At 46.1% G+C, this 24,879-nt stretch overlaps 1 protein-coding gene across 3 annotated transcripts in view; it reads right to left on the bottom strand.

Annotated features, from left to right (window-relative positions):
* Window positions 1-420: 420 nt before the first annotated feature.
* LOC115080610 (zinc finger protein 2-like) overlaps window positions 421-24,879 on the bottom strand; it is a 68,704-nt gene continuing 44,245 nt past the window's right edge. For 2 of the 3 annotated variants that reach the window (XM_029584886.1, XM_029584885.1), the window contains exons 10-12: window positions 19,419-19,537; window positions 694-807; window positions 421-536 (exon numbers count right to left, since the gene is read on the bottom strand). In XM_029584886.1, the coding sequence (XP_029440746.1) occupies window positions 709-807; window positions 19,419-19,537 (218 nt within the window). In that variant the 3' untranslated portion in view covers window positions 421-536; window positions 694-708. Of the gene's footprint in view, window positions 537-693; window positions 808-19,418; window positions 19,538-24,879 lie in introns of those variants that run through there. The other variant, XR_003853607.1, reaches the window with a different exon arrangement.

The following is a 24,879-nucleotide window of genomic DNA, read 5'->3' on the forward strand; positions in this document are numbered from 1 at the left end:
CAGCAAATTTACACAGATTTAGGACGGACACAGAGGGCGGTGGTAAAGGCAGGTGGGGAGCAATGAGTACAAGAAACGAGGGAGGGGCCTGTGTGTTAGCTCAGTCGTATGGAAATTCAGAGGGAAGACGAGGGGAGAATACAAGCCGAGGGCAGGGAGTGGTACTTTTTTTTCTTTTTATTTAAAGTTTTTCTATACCGGCATTCACAATAGATATCGCATCATGTCGGTTTACAATTAACAAGTGGATAGGTAACAAAAAAGGTAAAAACTAATATTTATCTTAATAATAATAATAATAATAATAATAATCGTAGTAATAATAATAAAACATTAAACAAGAGAAGGCTAAGGTATGCAGTTACAATAAAACAAGGGCGTAATACAACTTGGAGCATAGAAAAGAAGCAGGGGATACTTGCCTGTTACAGGAGGGTGAATCCCTTCAGGCCTCTTTGATTCAGGAGGATCCAGGAAGGGCAGATCTGCCTCTTGTTTAACGTTCAGTGAGAACACAGAAGTTACAATCGGAAGGCCTGGGATGAGAAAACAAACGTGTCTAGGAGGATTCACCCAGGACCTGCTAATATTATATTAGGAAATGGATTTGAAGTCTCCAAATGTTTGATGTTAATGCCCCATCTCCTGTGATCTGAAAATGCAGAGCCCTTTAAATCCAGAACATTTACTTACTGATGCTGGGGTCCTTCATGGTTTCTTTCCCCTCCAGCTCCCAGTGCTGAGGGAAATATGTCTCATTTTCCTTCTTAATCTTGAATACAACATCGGGATTAAGAGTTGAATAACCTGCCAATAAAGATAGCAAAATTACTCATAAATTGTACTTGTGCAGGCCTTGGAGCTTTTATCTCTTCACTGTTCTGATGGATATATGTGTGTGTGTGTGTCCGTGTGTGTGTGTGTGTGCACGCGTGCGCATCTTTGGATATTTGTGTGACAGAGCTTGGTGAGAAGAGACACTTGCAGGCTAGCACCTGATTAAGGTTAAACCTTGGAGGGTTTCTGGTGCAGTCATTTCTATTCCTGACCCTCCAAGTTGGAGACATTGCAGGTGCCAGTGCTCTCTGCCAGCCTGTGCCCTCCTGGAGAAGGGGTGCCCAGCTTCATATCAGGAGTGTCTGAGAAAGAGTTATCTTTGTATCCCAGGACTTGGGTTTTCCTATCTAGATGCCAGTGAGAGGGAGAGAGAGGATATTTGATCTGTGAAATATATAAAATGGTGCAAAAAATATATAGAATATTTGAATTTTCTTTTCTTCATTGTTTACAAAACATATTTTAATAGAAAGTCATTGTTAATACAATCTATGATATATAAACATCCCCACAAGCACGAGTGCTACCCCAGCCACACACACAGACACCACCCACTGAAAACATCACTAATCTCAACGAGGACCTGAGTTTTGATGACTGCAGTTACTCTTCTGCAGGGGATAAGTACAAGCCATTAGAAACACGATGCACTCTGCCCAAAGTACAATGTCACCACCATACAGTAATCATTGCCCAAACTCACATAAGATGCATTTAAATGTATTATTTCACAGTATAATTGACAATATTTAATATGCTCCGCTCGATGTCTTGGTTTGAGCCCACTGGTTCCCATGAGATGAACCTCTGTCCCTCCTGTGTCAAAACTTTAGAGACGCTGCCAGCTCTCCTAAAAGTCACCCAAGAAATCACAAAGAACCTTCGATCTTCTACCCTGTGCTCCTTTTAACCTCCAATGACCTCCCAGCGGAGCCCCCTCCTTACCCGTACAATCCTGGTTCTGACCCAATATATACCCGACTACTGCAAGGGCACAAAAATCGCATACATCGCTTGGGATGACAGACAATCCTATCCTGCCGGAAGTCCACATTCTCGCCGTTGAGTTTCTACAAAAAAAGTGCGTTGAGTTAAAAAACACAAGAGCATGCTGGACGGGACCCACACCGAACTTGTCCAGTTTGTCTCTATGGTACTTAAATCTGATACTGGAAGACGTGAAGAAGTTACACGGTCTCGCAACGAACGATTCTCTCTCATCACAAACACCGGTAATTCCTTAAACATAAGGCTCATGGCTTCAAACAGACCAATGGTGGCGAGCAATCGCCTGGACTTTGTTTGAAGGAGGAGCGTGAACAAACCTAGAAACCTGCGCCTTAACGGACGGTATGAATAGATTAGCAAGATTCGCGTAAAGCGCCCCTTACATACGTTCCTTTATGCAATCTGAAACCTTTGCAGAAGATCTAAATATCGGAGCACACAAAGAACCCCGACTTTCGTAAACCCGCAAATCCAAAAATGCTCTATGTTCCTGATGGCACTGTTAGCTAAACTGAAGATCTGGATCTAGAGTATTAATCCACTGTACAAACTCTTGTAATGAATCCAATGGACCAAGCCCAATGCACAGGGCATCATCGATTCACCTTTTCCAAGTGATTATATATTTCCAAAACTCAGATCCATAAATATGTTGACTTTCGGATCGGTCAATGTACAGAAGGGCAACTGAAGGGCCCACAGAAGACCCCCATCAGTATGCCTTTAAATCTGATGATAGATTATATCTTCAAATAAAAAGAAACTTTTCCTTAGCACAAAATTAGACTCCTAGCTGGGATTAGTAAAGTTTTTAGTTGGGGGTGGGGGTGGGGGTGGATTGGGCAGCACTCATGCTTAGGGGGATGATTATATATTTTGTATTGTATTTACAAAATATATTCTAATAGAAAACTATTAACAATGAATAAATAAAATCTAAATATTTTGTATATTTCATGCACCTAACTGTTTACTCCCCTGGTGGGCTTCCGAACGGATACAGCAGGAAGAAAGTCAAGAAATTAACAACGACCTACTCGGCTTCGCAGCCTAGCAATAGGCAGAGGAAAAAGAAGGAAGTGACTCCTCTTTGAGGTAAGAGCCCTTAACTTCGGGCTCTTTCCTCTGGCGTCTCTTATGTTTATGCTCTGTTTCTGCCCCTTCAACCAATGTCTCTTGTTAATTACTGTGTACCTACATTTGCTCCCTACCCATCCCCCATGTACGCTGCGTCTTGATTTCTCAATCCTGCACCCCACCCCTACACAAGCTCCAAGACTCATCTATACTCATGCGCTCTCCACAACTGGCTAGATAAGAACCTTCCCAAATTCTCACTCTCTGCATTCTCCCTTTCCACACACCACTCACACGCCCCTGTCTAACACCCCATCCGCACAACATGTATCAGCACCACATCTCCATCCTCAAATACAATAAACGTAGGCCCATCTATCCCCTCCATCCACGACAACACTCACATCTTAAAACTTGCCTCCCTTCTATGATCTCCCCACCTCTTTCCCAAATCATCGGTCTTACTGCTCTCTCTCTCATCTTCCTCAATGCCCAATCATTAAACAAAAAACCCCCTCTTCTCACTGACCTACTCACAGACCAAGACCCAGATATCTGTGCTATAACAGAGACCTGGCTTAAGGATTCCGACACGGTTCTCCTAAACCAGCTACCTTCCAAAACATACGACATCTTCTCCATACCTAGGCCAGAAAAGAAAGGAGGAGGTCTACTTTTAACCATAAAGAAAAAATTCAACATGATACTTCACCCCATCCCCCCCCCTCCCAAAATTGAAATAGGCCTATTCAAATCCCCGACTCTGCAAATCTGTCTCGTCTATGCCCCCCCTGGAACCCTACACAGCAACCCTTCAACCCTCATAGAATACATTGCACAGAACATATCCATTGACACCCCAGCAATCATATTAGGAGATTTCAACCTGCATGTTGACAACTCCCCCCGTTCCCCTTCATGTGACGCTATTCTTGATTCACTAAATGCACTAGGCTACAAGCAGTCTATCTACTGCCCCACTCATAAGGCAGGCCATACCCTCGACCTCCTTTTTACCAACGCACTCATTCAAGTTGATCCTCCCTCCCATACACCCATCCCCTGGTCAGACCATCACCTCATCGAAGCCTCTCTCTCCATAAAGACACCCTCCTTCCATCATAACACAAACAAAACTATCCAATACAGGAAAAACTGTACTAGAGATGACCTCATCTCAACGATCTCTAACAAACTCGACCACTTAGACCTCACCAATGCAAACACAGCGCTTGCCTCTTGGTATGACATCACCAGCAATATAGCCAACACCACTTGCCCCCTTCAATCAAAACTCATCTGTCCACAACAAAATGAAAAAAAGAAAGATTGGTACTCCCAAGAACTAAAAAACCTAAAACAACACCTTCGAAAATCCGAAAAGATCTGGCGTAATAACCCTACTCCTTCACACCTAGCACAATTTAAATCCTCTTTACATCTGTACAGCGAAAAACTTAATATAACAAAACGAGACTTTTTCGCTACCAAAATTCATCAATTCCAATACAACCCTAGAGTGTTATATGATTACGTTGCCTCACTTACCAAGTCAGCAGCCCCCGACATTCCAGATGAAGTAGCCAAATCCAAATGTGAAGAACTTGCCACATTCTACCAAATTAAAATAGACAAGTTGCTATCCAATTTCACCATTTCCTCTACAACTCCCTCCAACCACTCTAAATTTAACCTCAACCTTACAAACACTAGCAACAACACTAAAGTTCTTTCCTCCTTAGACTGCACCTCAACACTTGAAATAGAATCCTTTATCAAGAAAGCCAAACCCTCCACCCACCCAACCGATACAATACCCACCAAACATCTACTAACTATCCCAAACCTTATTGCTAAACCTTTAACAAACATCATTAACTTGTCCATCAGCTCAGGACAGGTTCCTGTTCCCCTTAAACAGGCAATCGTCAAACCTATTTTAAAGAAACCTAAACTTGACCCCTCCAATCTCGCTAATTATCGTCCCATTTCCAACCTACCCTTCATCTCTAAACTCCTCGAAAAAACCGTCAACAAACAACTCACGGAATACCTTGAGGATAACCAAATCCTTGCCTCCGCTCAGTATGGTTTCCGGAAATCCCACAGCACAGAGACACTTCTTCTCTCCCTGTCAGACCATATTCTTAAAGGATTTGATAAAGGACAATCCTATATTCTTGCCTTTCTCGACATCTCATCCGCATTTGACACCATCAGCCATTCCATTCTCCTACAGCGCTTAACTGAAATTGGTGTCACAGGTGTTGCACACAACTGGTTCAACTCCTACCTCAACAACAGAAACTTCAAAATCCAAATAGGAAATCACGAATCCAAGGCCATCCCCCTTAATCAGGGTGTCCCACAAGGCTCATCTCTCTCCTCAACCCTTTTCAATATTTACATGCTACCCCTCTGTCACCTCCTCTCTAGTCTCAATCTCCTTCATTTTGTCTACGCTGATGATGTACAGTTACTCATACCAATCACTGACTCTCTACCAAAAGCCATGGATATCTGGAACGATACCCTCCAATCCATAAACAATCTTCTATCTTCCATACATTTATCACTAAACACCACTAAAACTGAAATCATGCTCATCTCACCACAAAACCACCCTAACCACCCCTCTCTTACTCATATCCCATTTGCCCAACAAGTCCGTGATCTGGGAGTCATCCTGGATGGACATTTCACGCTGAAAAAATTAATCAGTAATATACTAAAAGACGGCTTCTTTAAACTACACACCCTAAAAAAACTTAAACCCCTACTACATCCCCCTGACTTCCGCACAGTACTTCAATCCACCATCTTCGCCAAAACTGACTACTGTAACGCTCTCCTCCTCGGCCTTCCGAACAACTCCATCCACCCCATCCAAATATTGCAAAACACAACTGCCCGAATCTTGACCAATTCACGCAGAAACGACCATATCACTCCTGTATTAAAAGAATTACACTGGCTCCCAATTGCATCCCGCATCCAATATAAGGCTCTCTCTCTCGTTCACAAGGCCCTTTACAATCCTGAAATGAACTGGTTTAACGAATCCTTCCGCCTCCACCAATCCAACAGGCCCACCAGACACCAACACCTTGCCACCATGCCCACCCCCTCTCCTAAACTCTATAAACTAACATCCACGAGAGCTAGAGCACTCTCGATCGCCTGGCCGACCCTCTGGAACTCAATGCCAGTCGAACTTCGGCAAGAAGAATGCATAAAAACCTTCAAACGGAATCTTAAGACCTGGCTTTTCACTAAAGCATACACCTAATTTCCTCTTCTCCCAACTTCTCCTTTCTCTTTTCCGTTAACCTATACTCTCCGCCACCTTCCCCTCCTTCCACTTCCCCCACCCCTCCCCACCCCTCCCCTCTTCCCCCTCATCTCATCCCAATTTCCCCCTAATTAATTTTTTATGTTATCTCCTCTTAATGTACATTTTGTATATAATTGCTAATCCTGTTTATAGTTTTTGTGTTAAATTCCCCATTATATCTCCCTTCCTCAATTATTCTTATGTTAACTCGTTATAACTGTTCGATGTAAAGCGCTACCCCAGGCGTCAGTTTGCGTTACACTGTGAACCGATGTGATATCATTGATGAATGTCGGTATATAAAAATTTTAAATAAATAAATAAATAAATGCAATTGCATTGGTGCCTTCAATGTAACAATACCGTGGTGATATTTGATCTGTGACAACTGGTTACCACAGTGGGGAAGTGCTAGAATAAACACTGAATACTGACCGTCAGCAAGGAAAATCTTTATTAGTAAGATATCTTACGGAGCAATGCAGAACATCATAGCATGGTAAGGTAAGGGTGGAGCTCGCTCATCTGAAGCTGGGCAATATGAAAATTAGTTCTTACCTGTTAATTTTCATTCCTGTAGTACCACGGATCAGTCCAGACAGTGGGTTGAGCCTCCTTTCCAGCAGGTGGAGACAGACTAAAACTTGAACATAAGAACATAAGAAAATGCCATACTGGGTCAGACCAAGGGTCCATCAAGCCCAGCATCCTGTTTCCAACAGTGGCCAATCCAGGCCACAAGAACCTCGCAAGTACCCAAAAACTAAGTCTATTCCATGTTACCATTGCTAATGGCAGTGGCTATTCTCTAGATGAACTTAATAGCTGGTAATGGACTTCTCCTCCAAGAACTTATCCAATCCTTTTTTAAACACAGCTATACTAACTGCACTAACCACATCCTCTGGCAACAAATTCCAGAGTTTAATTGTGCCTTGAGTAAAAAAGAACTTTCTCCGATTAGTTTTAAATGTGCCCCATGCTAACTTCATGGAGTGCCCCCTAGTCTTTCTACTATCCGAAAGAGTAAATAACCGATTCACATCTACCCGTTCTAGACCTCTCATGATTTTAAACACCTCTATCATATCCCCCCCATCAGTCGTCTCTTCTCCAAGCTGAAAAGTCCTAAACTCTTTAGTCTTTCCTCATAGGGGAGTTGTTCCATTCCCCTTATCATTTTGGTAGCCCTTCTCTGTACCTTCTCCATCGCAATTATATCTTTTTTGAGATGCGGAGACCAGAATTGTACACAGTATTCAAGGTGCGGTCTCACCATGGAGCGATACAAAGGCATTATGACATTTTCAATTTATTCACCATTCCCTTTCTAATAATTCCCAACATTCTGTTTGCTTTTTTGACTGCCGCAGCACACTGTACTGACGATTTCAATGTGTTATCCACTATGACACCTAGATCTCTTTCTTGGGTTGTAGCACCTAATATGGAACCCAACATTGTGTAATTATAGCATGGGTTATTTTTCCCTTTATGCATCACCTTGCACTTATCCACATTAAATGTCATCTGCCATTTGGATACCCAATTTTCCAGTCTCACAAGGTCTTCCTGCAATTTATCACAATCTGCTTGTGATTTAACTACTCTGAACAATTTTGTGTTATCTGCAAATTTGATTATCTCACTCGTCGTATTTCTTTCCAGATCATTTATAAATATATTGAAAAGTAAGGGTCCCAATACAGATCCCTGAGGCACTCCACTGTCCACTCCCTTCCACTGAGAAAATTGCCCATTTAATCCTACTCTCTGTTTCCTGTCTTTTAGCCAGTTTGCAATCCACGAAAGGACATCGCCATCTATCTCATGACTTTTTACTTTTCCTAGAAGCCTCTCATGAGGAACTTTGTCAAACGCCTTCTGAAAATCCAAGTATACTATATCTACCGGTTCACCTTTATCCACATGTTTATTAGATCCTTCAAAAAAGTGAAGCAGATTTGTGAGGCAAGACTTGCCCTGGGTAAAGCCATGCTGACTTTGTTCCATTAAACCATGTCTTTCTATATGTTCTGTGATTTTGATGTTTAGAACACTTTCCACTATTTTTCCTGGCACTGAAGTCAGGCTAACCGGTCTGTAGTTTCCCGGATCGCCCCTGGAGCCCTTTTTAAATATTGGGGTTACATTTGCTATCCTCCAGTCTTCAGGTACAATGGATGATTTTAATGATAAGTTACAAATTTTTACTAATAGGTCTGAAATTTCATTTTTTAGTTCCTTCAGAACTCTGGGGTGTATACCATCCGGTCCAGGTGATTTACTACTCTTCAGTTTGTCAATCAGGCCTACCACATCTTCTAGGTTCACCATGATTTGATTCAGTCCATCTGAATCATTATCCATGAAAACCTTCTCCATTACGGGTACCTCCCCAACATCCTCTTCAGTAAACACCGAAGCAAAGAAGTCATTTAATCTTTCCGCGATGGTCTTATCTTCTCTAAGTGCCCCTTTAATCCCTCGATCATCTAACGGTCCAACTGACTCCCTCACAGGCTTTCTGCTTCGGATATATTTTAAAAAGTTTTTACTGTGAGTTTTTGCCTATAGGATGCCCTATATCAGGACAGAGCCTATCCTCTAACCCAGGGTTGGGCAATTCGGTCCTCGAGGGCTGCAAACCAGTCGGGTTTTCAGGATATCCTTAATGAATATGCATGAGAGAGACCTGCATACACACTGCCTCAGTTGTATGCAAATCTATTTCATGCATATTCATTAGGGGTATCCTGAAAACCCGACTGGTTTGCAGCCCTCGAGGATCAGACTTACCCACCCCTGCTCTAACCCTTCAGTATAACGTTTGTCAAAGCAGAAAACAACAAACCCAAGAATAGGATCAAGCAAGTAACCATAAAGCTCAAAGGAGCAACTATAGAATAATGTAGAAACATGGTAACCTATACGCTCTTGCATAAACTTGGTATAAAAAACAACCAAGGCTTCCAGTATAATAGCTCAGTAATCTTGCACAAAGTGAAATATGAGAATCTGCGAACCTGCAAGAAAACAAGCTTCGAGGGGACAGAAAGACAGACAGGGAAAGGCTTCTGGACTGATCCGTGGTACTACAGGAACGAAAATTAACAGGTAAGAACTAATTTTCCTTTCCTATACGTACCCGGATCAGTTCAGACAGTGGGGTGTACCATAGCTTCCCTAAACTGGGTGGGACCGAGACAGTCCCGCTCGAAGCACTTGCCGCCCAAAGGAACCGAAAACCGGAGCGTGCACATCCAGACGGTAGTGCCGAGCAAAAGTGTGCAGAGACGTCCAAGTGGCGGCCCTGCAAATCTCCTGCGGGGAGACAGATTGACTCTCCGCCCATGAAGTAGCCTGAGAACGTAGAGAATGGGCCTTCGGACCCTCAGGAAGCGGACGACCTTGACAAAGATATGCCGAAGAAATGGCTTCTTTTAACCACCGCGCAATCGTGGTCTTAGAAGCCTGTTTACCCCGGTTGGGACCACTCCAAAGGATGAAGAGATGGTCCGACACGCGAAAGTCATTGGTAACCTGGAGATAGCAAAGCAAGACTCGTTTGACATCTAGCCGACGAAGGTCGCCACTAGACGTATCCGCAATCTCCTCCAGAGAGAACGCAGGTAGTTCTACTGACTGGTTGACATGGAAGGCGGAGACAACCTTAGGCAAGAAGGAAGGGACCGTCTTGAGAGAGACCCCGGAATCAGAAAAACGCAAGAAGGGCTCCCGACAGGACAGCGCCTGGAGCTCGGAAATCCGGCGAGTGGAAGAGATAGAGACCAGAAAGACAGTTTTGAGTGTTAGATCTTTGAGCGTAGCGTGGCGAAGAGGTTCAAAGGGAGCTGCACAAAGAGCACGAAGGACTAAGTTGAGACTCCACGACGGACACGTGGCACGAGAGGGGGGGCGGAGGTGTCTAACACCCCTCAGGAAACGAATCACGTCCCGGTGAGTTGCTAAGGAATGACCGTCCACCCGACCCAGAAGAGAGCCGAGCGCAGAGACTTGAACGCGTAGAGAACTGAAGGAGAGGTCCTTAGAGAGACCCTTCTGAAGAAAGGAAAGAACCAGAGGGATCGAGGCGGAGCGCGCCGGAACACCCGACTCCGCACACACGGACTAAAAAACTTTCCAGATGCGCACATAGGCCAGAGAAGTCGACTGCTTTCGGGCTCGCAGCAGGGTGGAGATGACCTCCTCCTTATTTATTTATTATTTATTTATTAAAGGCTTTTATATACCGACTTTCTTGATACAAATCAAATCAACTCGGTTTACATCGAACTAAGCAGTAACTATAACTAACCAATCAACAAGAGACAATTTAAAGGAGCATAAAGTTACATTATAACAAGGATGCCTTAACTGGGAGTAGGAAATAAAGAAAGGGAGAACGAAGATAAAGTACTATATGCAAGGGAGGGAGGCAAGGAGCCGACCTCATGATAGCTTGTAAGCGTGATTTAGCATTTGTTTATTTACATAAGTGATGGAACAATTCTAAAGTCAGGCTGTGGGGCTTGTAGTGGAGAAGGCTTGGCAGAACAGCCATGTCTTTAGTTTCTTTTTAAAAGTTAGTAGGCAAGTTTCCTGCCTAAGGTCCGGAGGCATGGCGTTCCAGATGGAGGGGCCTGCGATAGAGAATGTCCGGTCTCTGATGTTTGAGTGGTGTACAACTTTGATTGGAGGAACATGTAAGGATCCCTTGTAGGCATCCCTTAAGGGTCTGGCCGTCGAGTGCAATTTGAGAGGGTGTAGCAGATCAAGAGGGGTCTGATGGTGAATGTTTTTATGGATAATTGTGAGTGATTTATGGAGAATCCTGAAGTTTACTGGGAGCCAGTGAAGATCTTTTAGAATGGGAGAGATATGCTCTCTCCGATTGGTATTCGTCAAAATTCTCGCCGCTGCATTTTGGAGCAACTGGAGAGGTTTTATAGTAGAGGCCGGGAGACCTTGCAAGATGGAATTGCAGTAGTCGATCTTGGAGAACAGAATGGCTTGGAGGACGGATCTGAAATCGTAATGGAATAGGAGCGGTTTGAGTTTTTTGAGTACTTGTAACTTGTAGAAGCACTCCTTTGTAGTGTGTTTTATAAAATGCTTTAGGTTCAAGTGACTGTCAATTATGACTCCAAGATCTCTAGTGTGGGATATTTGTATATTAGCTTGCAATTGGTGATGGAAGGGACTGCCTTCTGGAGCGATTAGCAAAAGTTCTGTCTTGGAAGTGTTGAGCACCAGGTTGAGGCTTGAAAGGTAATGGTTGATCGTTTGCAGATGAGAGTTCCATAAACTGAGTGTTGAGTCCTTATAACCCTTATAAGGTTATAAGGACTCAACCCTGAGTGTTGAGTCCTTATAACCCTTACGCCTCAGACGACGCCGTTCAAAAGCCAGGCCACTAGACAAAAGTGATCGGCCTGGTCGAAAAATACAGGTCCCTGCCGGAGGAGACGAGGAAGATGACCGAGGCGCAGAGGCCTGTCCACCGCTAGATTGATGAGATCCGCGAACCACGGTCTTCACGGCCACTCAGGAGCGACGAGAATCACTGGTCCCTGGTGGAGTTCGATTCTCCTGAGAACTTTCCCCACCAGGGGCCACGGGGGGGGGGAACACGTACAGGACGTCCGCTGGCCAAGGCAGAGCCAGAGCATCCATGCCCTCTGAGCCGTGCTCCCTCCAGCGGCTGAAGAACCAACTGGCCTTGGCATTGCGCAGAGTCGCCATGAGGTCGAGGTGAGGTGGACCCCACCTGTCCACTATCAGAGCCATGGCGGCGTCCGAGAGCTCCCACTCTCCCAGATCGAGCGACTGACGGCTGAGGAAGTCGGCTTGAACATTTTCCTTGCCCGCGATGCGGGAAGCCGCAAGGCACTGTAGGTGTCGCTCCGCCCAAGAGAGGAGACGGCTGGCTTCTAAGGCTACCATGGGACTGCGAGTGCCCCCTTGGCGATTGATGTAGGCAACTGTGGTGGAGTTGTCGGACAGGACTCTTACCACCTTGCCGCGGATCAGGGGAAGGAACTCCTGAAGAGCCAGGCGAACCGCCAGGGTTTCCAGTCGATTGATGTGCCAGCGAGACTGAACCGGCAACCAGGTTCCCTGGGTGGAGTGGAGAGGCAGACCGCACCCCAGCCCAGCAGGCTGGCGTCCGTGGTCACTATCGTGCACTGTGGAGGTTGAAGAGGCATCCCTTGCAGAAGATGAGGAAGAGACAGCCACCACTGTAAGTCGTCGACAGTAGAGTCCAAGAACGGAAGGCCTATGTGAAACTGCTTCGACACTGGTTCCCAACGGGATAGCAAAGCTTTCTGCAATGGATGCATATGAGCAAAAGCCCAGGGAACAAGGTCGATGGTGGAAGCCATGGATCCCAGAACTTGCAGATAATCCCAGGCTGTCGGGGAAGGTAGCGCAATCAGATTCCGGACCTGATCGATTAGCTTGAGGGTGCGTGCCCGTGGTAAGAAGACCTTGCCTACTCGGGTGTCAAAGTGGGCTCCCAGGAATTCCAACTCCTGGGAGGGCTGAAGCTTGCTTTTGGAAAAGTTCACTATCCACCCGAGGGAAGCGAGGAGATCCAGTACGCGATCCACCGCCTGTTGGCAGGAAACTGCCGACTTGGCCCTGATGAGCCAATTGTCCAGATAGGGGTGGACAAGAATCCCCTCCCGGCGCAGAGCCGCCGCTACCACTACCATGACCTTTGTGAAAGTGCGGGGCGCAGTCGCAAGGCCGAAGGGGAGCGCCCGAAACTGGAAGTCCTGATTGAGGATGTGAAAGCGAAGAAATTTCTTGTAGTCGCGGTGGATGGGAATATGGAAGTACGCTTCTGCGAGATCGAGGGAAGCGAGGAACTCTCCGGGACGGACCGCCGCAATGACCGCACTCAGGGTTTCCATGCGGAAGTGAGGGATCTTGAGGGCCCGATTGACCCTCTTGAGGTCCAGGATTGGGCGGAAGGACCCGTCCTTTTTGGGCACGGTGAAGTAAATAGAATATTGGCCGGCGCCAATCTCCCTCTCCAGAACTGGAACCACCGCACCCAGATCCAGAGGTTTGGAGAGAGTCTGCACCACCGCGTCCCTCTTGGCCCGTCCGCAAGGCGAGAAAAGAAAGAGCCGGCAAGTCCCTGACAATCTCGAAAGCGTACCCGTCTTTGATAATGTCGAGGACCCACTGATCCGATGTGATTTTGACCCATTCCTCGAAGAACAGGAAGAGGCGTCCGCCGAGGTAAGGAACCGAGAAATGAGTCAGCTGAACTTCATTGCATGGCAGGTTTAGGGGTGGCATGAAAGGGCCGCCTCCCACGAAAGGGCTGCGACCAGGACTGAGCACGAGAAGAACCCCTCGAGGAACCGCCCCGCCCCCGTGAAGCGAAACGACGCTGACCTCTGAAATGAGAACGGGAGGGCGTGAAAGACCGGGCAGTTTTAGGACGGTCCTCTGGAAGCTTATGGACCTTGTTGCCAGCCAAAGAATCCATAAGCTTCTCGAGATCCTCTACAAAAAGCATCTTACCTTTGAAGGGCAGCGTGCCCAGCCAAGTCTTTGACGACTGATCAGCCGACCAATGGCGTAGCCAAAGGAGCCTCCGGGCAGCCACCGCCGAAACCATCGCCTTCGCCTGCACACGGACCAGATCGTAGAGGGTGTCCAATACGTAGGCGATTACGGCCTCCAGACGTTCAGCCTGCTCTGCCTCTGCCGGCGAAAGTTCCCGGGCGCAGAGTAACTGTTGGACCCACTGAAGGCCTGCCCGCATCATGAGGCTGCTACAGCAAGACGCCCGGATCCCGAGAGCCAAGACGTCAATATACATAATAAAATGTTTCACGACACAGCCTATCTTGTGAAAACCTTTCATTTATATTAAAAATATATAATATTCCAAGATTAATGTTATTGTTATAATTTATGAGTAACAATAATAAAACAAAGTTATTGTGTTATTCAATTTACCTCTTTAATGAGATATATGAGCTTGATGGGATGAACACAGCTTTTGAATATTTGGTAGGGATGTGAATCGTTTTAGGACGATTAAAATTATCGTCCGATAATTTTAATATCGTCTTAAACCGTTATGGAACACAATACAATACAGATTCTAACGATTTATCGTTATAAATCGTTAGAATCGTGAGCCGGCACACTAAAACCCCCTAAAACCCACCCCCGACCCTTTAAATTAAATCCCCCACCCTCCCGAACCCCCCCCCAATAACTTAAATAACCTGCGGGTCCAGCGGCGGTCCGGAACGGCAGCGGTCCGGAACGGGCTCCTGCTCCTGAATCTTGTCGTCTTCAGCCGGCGCCATTTTCCAAAATGGCGCCGAAAAATGGCGGCGGCCATAGACGAAAAAGATTGGACGGCAGGAGGTCCTTCCGGACCCCCGCTGGACTTTTGGCAAGTCTCATGGGGGTCAGGAGGCCCCCCACAAGCTGGCCAAAAGTTCCTGGAGGTCCAGCGGGGGTCAGGGAGCGATTTCCCGCCGCGAATCGTTTTCGTACGGAAAATGGCGCCGGCAGGAGATCGACTGCAGGAGGTCGTTCAGCGAGGGTTCCGGCGCCTCGCTGAACGACCTCCTGCAGTCGATCTCCTGCCGGCGCCATTTTCCGTACGAAAACGATTCGCGGCGGGAAATCGCTCCCTGACCCCCGCTGGACCTCCAGGAACTTTTGGCCAGCTTGTGGGGGGCCTCCTGACCCCCACGAGACTTGCCAAAAGTCCAGCGGGGGTCCGGAAGGACCTCCTGCCGTCCAATCTTTTTCGTCTATGGCCGCCGCCATTTTTCGGCGCCATTTTGGAAAATGGCGCCGGCTGAAGACGACAAGATTCAGGAGCAGGAGCCCGTTCCGGACCGCTGCCGTTCCGGACCGCCGCTGGACCCGCAGGTTATTTAAGTTATTTGGGGGGGGGTTCGGGAGGGTGGGGGATTTAATTTAAAGGGTCGGGGGTGGGTTTTAGGGGGTTTTAATGTGCCGGTTTTTCGATTTTTCGATTTTTAACGATTTTTAACGATTTTTCACGATATTTTACCCCCCCAAACGGCAACAATACGATTCCCTCCCCCTCCCAGCCGAAATCGATCGTTAAGACGATCGAGGACACGATTCACATCCCTGATATTTGGTGTTAATAAGAAAGTCCAAAGGGTCTTCTGCGTAATTTTAAAAAGCTGGCCAGTTTCACACTATATAATTATTTGATAGCCTCATTCAACTAATTCTATAAGACTTTGAGAGTGAAGTCTGGAATTTATAGGAAGGGACAGAATGTCAATATAAATCCTGCACCTCCAGTTCTGTAACTCTGTGCATCCACTGAAATTCCCCCAAACAATGGAGCTTGGATGTCTTATCCGCATCATGAGTACACTATCCAACTTTAGGCCTTCATAGTCCCCCTACTCAATTTTCCCTGTTTTTTCGCCCAAGTTATACAGACCCAATTCTCTATACTTGCTTCACCCACTTTATGTTTATCCAGAATATGTTGTTCCAAATTATTTCTACCCTGTTCATTGTTTATCCAGGTTATTTCTACCCTGTTCTTTGTAAAACAAGACTTTGTCTCTGTTAATTTTGCTGGTTATAATGTAAACCGAAGTGATAATTAATCTTGTTAATTGAACCTTGGTATATAAAAGTTATAAATAAATAAATAAATAAATAAATAAATACATGTTTCCCTTACAGCTCATCATACTAAAAGATATTTTCAAATTCTGGTGTCACCTCACAGTAACAGCAGCACAAACACCTTCCACTGCCAGGCACATTGTGAACGAAAATAAAACCTCGCAAAAAAAAAAAGACACTCAAAATCTATACTGCAATCCCATTGTAACATAACAGTAATAACACCACGGACTCAAACAACAATAACCCTACCTGTGAAAAAGCAAGGGTAAATATTATACTGGGTCCTAGAATACCAATACACCACCTACTGAGGAAACAAAACAAACCCGATTGCTATAGATCCCTATGCTAGCGAATTTCTCATCATGGTCACACACACAGAGCAGAGACAGACCCTCACCAAATACAGAATACAAAATAAAGGAGAAAAAATTAGACAAAAACTGAAATGGAAACCCCAAGAAGCCAGACTCTGTGTATTAATAATGGAAAAACAGAACCACCATTCCTCATAAAACAAATAAAATCAAGAAACATAAAGCATCAGTTATAATAGTAAAACCATACTAATAAAAGAATATTTTAAAACTACTGATAAATAGAATTTCTATTCATTAAAATCATATGCATTTTTTACAATTTCCCAAACACCAATAAAATATTTCAAAACAGCACATATATCAAATAACACCCAATAATTAAAACTAATAAGGATTTTTAAAAGCCCCTGATGTCCGTACATGGGAGCTCTTGATTTCCAGTCACCCTGATATTGTCAAGGATTAGGAGGTTATCCTCTCTCTCTCACACATACTCACATTTCCATTCTCTCTCACACATACACTGTCACATACATACACATTCATGCTCTTATACCCACCATAACCTCTCGCTCTCACAGACACTGACACACTCTCAAGCTCTAAGACACTCTCTCCCCCTCCACACACACCCCCCACACAAACTCTTACTCCCCTGGATTTTCTCATACACACTCTCTCTGGCTCCCTCACATACAAACAAACACACACACCCAGGCAAGTTCCCAAACATTCTCACACAAACACACACACCCAGGCAAGCTCCCAGTCATTCTCACACACTGAAACTGACCCCCAGGCAGGCTTCCATTCATTTTCACACCACTCCCTCACCATCCCCCAGGCATGCACACATTCATTCTCACACACACAGACCCCCAGGCAGGCACCAATTCATTCTCACACACACATACACCACACACAGGCCGGCACCTATTCTCACACATACAAACCCCAGGAAGACACCCATAAATTCTCATACACAGACACACCCTCAGGCAGGCACACACTAAAGGCAAACCCCCTCTCTTTCTTTTGCCAGCAACCTCGGAGCCTCTCTCATTCCTCTGCTGCCACTGTCACTGATGCCGCATGGCTATTGGGGAGGCGCTGATTGCTGCTATTGGCACTGAAGCCCATTCTGCTGCCTCCTCTGTGCAGGCCCCGTGGGTTTCCACTTCCTCCATGTTGATCTCGTACATTGTGAAATCAGCATAGAGAAAGTGCTAGTCTTGCACATTACCAAAGATTACATGTGCCAATCAGTAAAAAGTAATTTATTTCTTTTTTTTTACCTTTACTGTCTGATCTTAGTTTTCTAATCGGTTGGTCACAGGCTTTTTTGTTCCACCTCCCCTTTCTTATTTTTTTTGCCAATTCCTTTCATATTGTCTTTTTTTCTATTTCTTTTCTCTCCATCTATCTTCTTCCCTCAAACATTCAGTCAGGTTCTCATTCTCACATGCTTTCTCTCTCACATGCTTTCTCTCTCACACACACACACACAGGCTCTCACTCTCACAGGCTCTCTCTCATACAATGAGTCTCTCTCTTGTACGTGCTGTCTGACTCTCACACACCCAGGCTCTCTCTCACACCCACATGCTGTCTTGCTCAAGCACAGGCTCTCACTGTCACATGCTCTCTCTCATACAATCATTCATACACACAGGCTCTCACTGTTACATGCTGTCTCTCTAACACACACACACAGGCTCTCTCACATGCTGTCTCTGCAAACATTCAGGTCCTCACTCCCACACACAATCTCTCAACTCACCTCATACACGCACACAATCGCTCAACTCACCTCATACACGCACTCTACGGGCCCTCAGCCTCTCTCTTACCTCTGGGCCTCCTCTTCACGGGTTGCTGCAGGATGGGCTCTGCAGCGGCCCTGATCTTCTCGGGCCGATCGCGGACGGCAGTGGCCCTGATCTTCTCGGGCCGATCCGCGGTGGGGACCCTGCTATCGGGCCTCCTCCTCTTCTCGCCTGCTGCAACAACGCTGCTGCTCCTCTTCTGCACACGGCTGACGCTCCTCCCCCTTTCTGCCCGTGCGGCTCCGGCAACATTTTTCTTCCGGGGCCGCATGGGCAGGAAGGAGGAGGAGCACCTGCACGTATATACATGACCTTTTTCTTCTTCCGGCCGTGGTGACGTGAGCTCCACCACGGCCATACCGATCTTCCTGCTGTGTGTCTCCGGCACACAGCACAGCGATATTTCACTGCTCAGCCGCCAGTGGGATGAGCTCCACCGGCGGCTGCATTGGCTCCCACTTGCCGGTGTGTCAGGTGCACCGGGCTTGTGCGACACACTGGCAAACTGCAGGCGACACACTAAAGTGTTGCGACACACACTTTGGAAAGCTCTGGGTTAGAGGATAGGCTCTGTCCTGATATAGGGCGTCCTTCAAGTTTTAGTCTGTCTCCACCTGCTGGAAAGGAGGCTCAACCCACTGTCTGGACCGATCCGGGTACGTACAGGAAAGGTTGTATACATTACCTCCTCCAGACCTGCACACCAATGGGTTAGTTTCTATATTTGCATAATATGGTTAGTACTATTATCTTCTCTCACATATGCCAATAATACCACATTCTTGTAAGCTGAGCCCAGAAGATAGGAGCAAAATTTAATGTGAGGTTTGACATATTTCAATATCCTAACAGCCTTGGCTATTTCCAGAAGTCTGAGCAGTTCCATCTTCTTATGCTGCTATTACCTTTCTGCTTCTTCACCACCTCCAACTGTTCTGTCTCCACAGAGAACCCCTTATAGCATCCTTACACTGGTGCAGAGCTAACGTATGAGCTCCTTGCACAGAAGCTGGAATCAGAAGAGCAAATCCTCCCTACTGTTCCTCTGTGCCAGCTTTAGTTGTAGAGAAAGGAGAGACAGACTCCAGCTGGTCTACGTTAACCTATAAAAGATTCATCTTCCAGCACAGAGCAGCATCTTGTGCCGGGCCTGCAGCAGAGGTGTCTCTCACTGGGCCCTGGGGACCACAGCAGCTCCTGTTGGACTTGGCATGAGATCAGAAGCCAGACTGTATATTATATGTGCCCAAGGGACCTGGCACCTGGGATTATTCCAGCCCTGATAAATGGCAGAAGCCATCCTGCAGGGTGTGTATGGGAGGTAGATGATAGAAAAGGCAGACTTACCCCGTGACATGACGACGCCGTGAATCTCGATGACCTTCTTGTACAGCTCCTTCTGCCATTCTCCCAGAATGTTCCACTCCACGTCCCAGAAATAAGCAGCGACGTTACGTGACCGATGCCTGGAACAGCAAACAGGACACCCTCAGGTATTTTAAAAAGCCATTTATGTGCATAAAGTGCCCTTACAGGTGAAGATCCTATGGACAATGCAATGGCATATATAGTAGCAATTTTTAAATCCACCTGCCAAGTACATTTACAGGTGGAAAACCCCTATATTAAGTGTATAAATGGTTTTTAAAATCCGGCCCTTAAATATTCCTTGTGGTGCACAGCCTGCCTGATCCCCAGACAAACACTGGAAATCTGGAAGGCTGGATGGAGGGCCGGAGCTTGGGGACATGGGGCTTAGAGTACAACAGCCAGAGCAGGACCCCCAGATGTTGAAGAGCAAAGACAGGGAGTCCCATCCAGAGGCTGACAGGGGTGGGGGGCTCTCTCCATACCTGTGTTCCATGGGTATTTCTTGAGGTAATGTTGGTGGCCACTGCACTGCCTCATCCTCCCTCCCCAAGGACATCCTGACCTCATCTCCTCATCCCCACTATCCCTCCCCTTGCACAGCTTCATCCCTCAGTCCCCTCTCTCCTTCCCTCTCCTGAATCCCGGAGTCCTGGACTTGAAGGCTGTCACTCCCTCCCCTCCTTGGCTTGATTAGCAGAAGATCTGGGCCAGTTCTGGCAGAGCCCAAGTAATAACCCAGAGCACAAATACCTCAAGAGCTCGGCCCTGAAATGGAGCAAACCCCAAGGCTCTCCTCTATCACTCATCCTCTTCAATATATAATCTCACGCTCCTCGCGGTCATCACTAGCTTACACGGACTCAAAGTCTCCAGAATGGAAATCCTCGGAGGGAACTTTCTTTTGCCCTCCCCTCAACTTCCCGTCCCTAACCCACCCGCCCGGCCCTGTCTAAACCCCCCCTTACCTTTGTCGGGGGATTTACGCCTCCCGGAGGGAGACGTAAATCCCCGCGCGCCAGCGAGCCGCTAGCGCGCCGGGACGCGACCTGGGGGCGGGTCCGGAGGGCGCGGCCACGCTCCCGGACCGCCCCGGGCCGTAGCCACGCCCCCGGACCGCCCCCGACACGCCCCGAAAACGCCGCGTGGTTCGGGCCCGCCCCCGACACGCCCACTCAGAAAACCCCGGGACTTACGCGAATCCCGGGGCTCTGCGCGCGCCGGTAGGCCTATGTAAAATAGGCTCACCGGCGCGCAGGGCCCTGCTCGCCTAAATCCGCCCGGATTTGGGCGGATATAGGCGAGCAGGGCTCTTAAAATCCGCCCCTTAGTGAACTTAATAGCAGGTAATGGACTTCTCCTCCAAGAACTTATCCAATCCTTTTTTAAACACAGCTATACTAACTGCACTGACCACATCCCCTGGTAACAAATTCCAGAGTTTAATTGTGCATTGAGTAAAAAAGAACTTTCTCCGATTAGTTTTAAATGTGCCCCATGATAACTTCATGGAGTGCCCCCTAGTCTTTCTACTATCCGAAAGAGTAAATAACCGATTCACATCTACCCGTTCTAGACCTCTCATGATTTTAAACACCTCTATCATATCCCCCCTCAGTCGTCTCTTCTCCAAGCTGAAAAGTCCTAACCTCTTTAGTCTTTCCTCGTAGGGAAGCTGTTCCATTCCCCTTATCATTTTGGTAGCCCTTCTCTGTACCTTCTCCATCACAATTATATCTTTTTTGAGATGCGGCGACCAGAACTGTACACAGTATTCAAGGTGCGGTCTCACCATGGAGCGATACAGAGGCATTATGACATTTTCCGTTTTATTCACCATTCCCTTTCTAATAATTCCCAACATTCTGTTTGCTTTTTTGACTGCCGCAGCACACTGAACCGACGATTTCAATGTGTTATCCACTATGACACCTAGATCTCTTTCTTGAGTTGTAGCACCTAATATGGAACCTAACATTGTGTAATTATAGCATGGGTTATTTTTCCCTATATGCATCACCTTGCACTTATCCACATTAAATTTCATCTGCCATTTGGATGCAAATTTTCCAGCCTCACAAGGTCTTCCTGCAATTTATCACAATCTGCTTGTGCTTTAACTACTCTGAACAATTTTGTGTCATCTGCAAATTTGATTATCTCACTCGTCGTATTTCTTTCCAGATCATTTATAAATATATTGAAAGGTAAGGGTCCCAATACAGATCCCTGAGGCACTCCACTGTCCACTCCCTTCCACTGAGAAAATTGTCCATTTAATCCTACTCTCTGTTTCCTGTCTTTTAGCCAGTTTGCAATCCACGAAAGGACATCGCCACCTATCCCATGACTTTTTACTTTTCCTAGAAGCCTCTCATGAGGAACTTTGTCAAACGCCTTCTGAAAATCCAAGTATACTATATCTACCGGTTCACCTTTATCCACATGTTTATTAACTCCTTCAAAAAAGTGAAGCAGATTTGTGAGGCAAGACTTGCCTTGGGTAAAGCCATGCTGACTTTGTTCCATTAAACCATGTCTTTCTATATGTTCTGTGATTTTGATGTTTAGAACACTTTCCACTATTTTTCCTGGCACTGAAGTGAGGCTAACCGGTCTGTAGTTTCCCAGATCGCCCCTGGAGCCCTTTTTAAATATTGGGGTTACATTTGCTATCCTCCAGTCTTCAGGTACAATGGATGATTTTAATGATAAGTTACAAATTTTTACTAATAGGTCTGAAATTTCATTTTTTAGTTCCTTCAGAACTCTGGGGTGTATACCATCCGGTCCAGGTGATTTACTACTCTTCAGTTTGTCAATCAGGCCTACCACATCTTCTAGGTTCACCGTGATTTGATTCAGTCCATCTGAATCTTTACCCATGAAAACCTTCTCCATTACGGGTACCTCCCCAACATCCTCTTCAGTAAACACCGAAGCAAAGAAATCATTTAATCTTTCCGCGATGGCCTTATCTTCTCTAAGTGCCCCTTTAACCCCTCGATCATCTAACGGTCCAACTGACTCCCTCACAGGCTTTCTGCTTCGGATATATTTAAAAAAGTTTTTACTGTGAGTTTTTGCCTCTACTGCCAACTTCTTTTCAAATTCTCTCTTAGCCTGTCTTATCAATGTTTTACATTTAACTTGCCAATATTTATGCTTTATTCTATTTTCTTCTGTTGGATCCTTCTTCCAATTTTTGAATGAAGATCTTTTGGCTAGAATAGCTTCTTTCACCTCCCCTTTTAACCATGCCGGTAATCGTTTTGCCTTTTTTCCACCTTTCTTAATGTGTGGAATACATCTGGACTGTGCTTCTAGGATGGTATTTTTTAACAATGACCACGCCTCTTGGACATTTTTTACTTTTGTAGCTGCTCCTTTCAGTTTTTTCCTAACAATTTTTCTCATTTTATCAAAGTTTCCCTTTTGAAAGTTTAGCACGAGAGCTGTGGATTTGCACACTGTTCCTCTTCCAGGCATTAAATCAAATTTGATCATATTATGATCACTATTGCCAAGCGGCCCCACCACCGTTACCTCTCTCACCAAGTCCTGTGCTCCACTGAGAATTAGATCTAAAATTGCTCCCTCTCTTGTTGGTTCCTGAACCAATTGCTCCATAAAGCTATCATTTATTCCATCCAGGAACGTTATCTCTCTAGCGTGACCCGATGATACATTTACCCAGTCAATATTGGGGTAATTGAAGTCTCCCATTATTACTGCACTACCAATTTGGTTAGCTTCCTTAATTTATCTTACCATTTCACTGTCCGTCTCACCATCTTGACCAGGTGGGCGGTAGTATACCCCTATCACTATAGTCTTCCCCGACACACAAGGGATTTCTACCCATAAAGATTCAATTTTGTATTTAGTCTCATGCAGGATGTTTATCCTGTTGGACTCTATGCCATCCCGGACATAAAGCGCCACACCTCCTCCCGGGTGCTCCTCTCTGTCACTGCGATATAATTTGTACCCCGGTATAGCACTGTCCCATTGGTTATCCTCTTTCCACCATGTCTCTGAGATGCCAATTAAGTCTATGTCATCATTTACTGCTATACATTCTAATTCTCCCATCTTACTTCTTAGACTTCTGGCATTAGCATACAAACATTTCAAAGTTTGTTTTTTGTTTGTATTATCATTCTGCTTTTTAATTGATAGGGATAAGTTTGAATTTTTTAGCTCAGGTGAGTTTTTAGTTACAGGCACTTGGACTGCTTTTCTAATTATTGGAACCTCACTGTCGGGATGCCCTAATTCTAATGCATCATTAGTATCCTTTAAAGATACCTCTCTCCGAACCATGCGCTGCTGAGCGACTGTCGGCTTTCCCCTTTGTTCTAGTTTAAAAGCTGCTCTATCTCCTTTTTAAAGGTTAGCACCAGCAGTCTGGTTCCACCCTGGTTAAGGTGGAGCCCATCACCTCGGAAGAGACTCCCCCTTCCCCAAAAGGTTCCCCAGTTCCTAACAAAACTGAATCCTTCTTCCTTGCACCATCGTCTCATCCACGCATTGAGACTCCGGAGCTCTGCTTGCCTCTGGTGACCTGCGCGTGGAACAGGGAGCATTTCAGAGAATGCTACCCTGGAGGTTCTGGATTTAAGCTTTCTACCTAAGAGCCTAAATTTGGCTTCCAGAACCTCCCTCCCACATTTTCCTATGTCGTTGGTGCCCACATGTACCACGACAGCCGGCTCCTCCCCAGCACTGTCTAAAATCCTATCTAGGTGACGCGTGAGGTCCGCCACCTTCGCACCAGGTAGGCATGTTACCAGGCGATCCTCACGCCCACCAGCCACCCAGCTATCTACATTCCTAATAATCGAATCACCAACTATGACGGCCGACCTAACCCTTCCCTCCTGGGCAGTAGGCCTTGGGGAGATATCCTCAGTGCGAAAGGACAATGCATCACCTGGAGAGCAGGTCCTTGCTACAGGATCCTTTCCTGCTGCACCTGGTTGGTGCTCTCCCATCATGAGACCTTCTTCCTCCAAGGCAGCACCAGGGCTGCCAGTCTGAAGTTGGGACTTGACTACTATGTCCCTGAAGGTCTCATCTATATACCTCTCTGTCTGCCTCAGCTCCTCCAGGTCTGCCACTCTAGCCTCCAGAGATCGGACTCGTTCTCTGAGAACCAGGAGCTCTTTGCATCGCATGCACATATATAACTTCTCACCGGTGGGAAAAAATCATACATGTGACACTCGATGCAAAAGACTGGGAAGCCCCCCTCTTGCTGCTGGACTGCTGCCTTCATCTCAATTTTGATCAGTTCCTAGTTAAGTTTTAGGTTGCTATGTTTAACCCTGTCTGGTACGGTCCCGTTCCCTTAACATGGGGACGAGGATATGCTTCTCTTCTTGCTCCCACAGGTCCACTTTGGGTTCCAAGCTGTTATATCAAGCCGTGGAAAGAT

This window comes from Rhinatrema bivittatum, chromosome 19 (assembly GCF_901001135.1).
Source record: "Rhinatrema bivittatum chromosome 19, aRhiBiv1.1, whole genome shotgun sequence".
Classification (NCBI taxonomy): Eukaryota; Metazoa; Chordata; class Amphibia; order Gymnophiona; family Rhinatrematidae; genus Rhinatrema; species Rhinatrema bivittatum.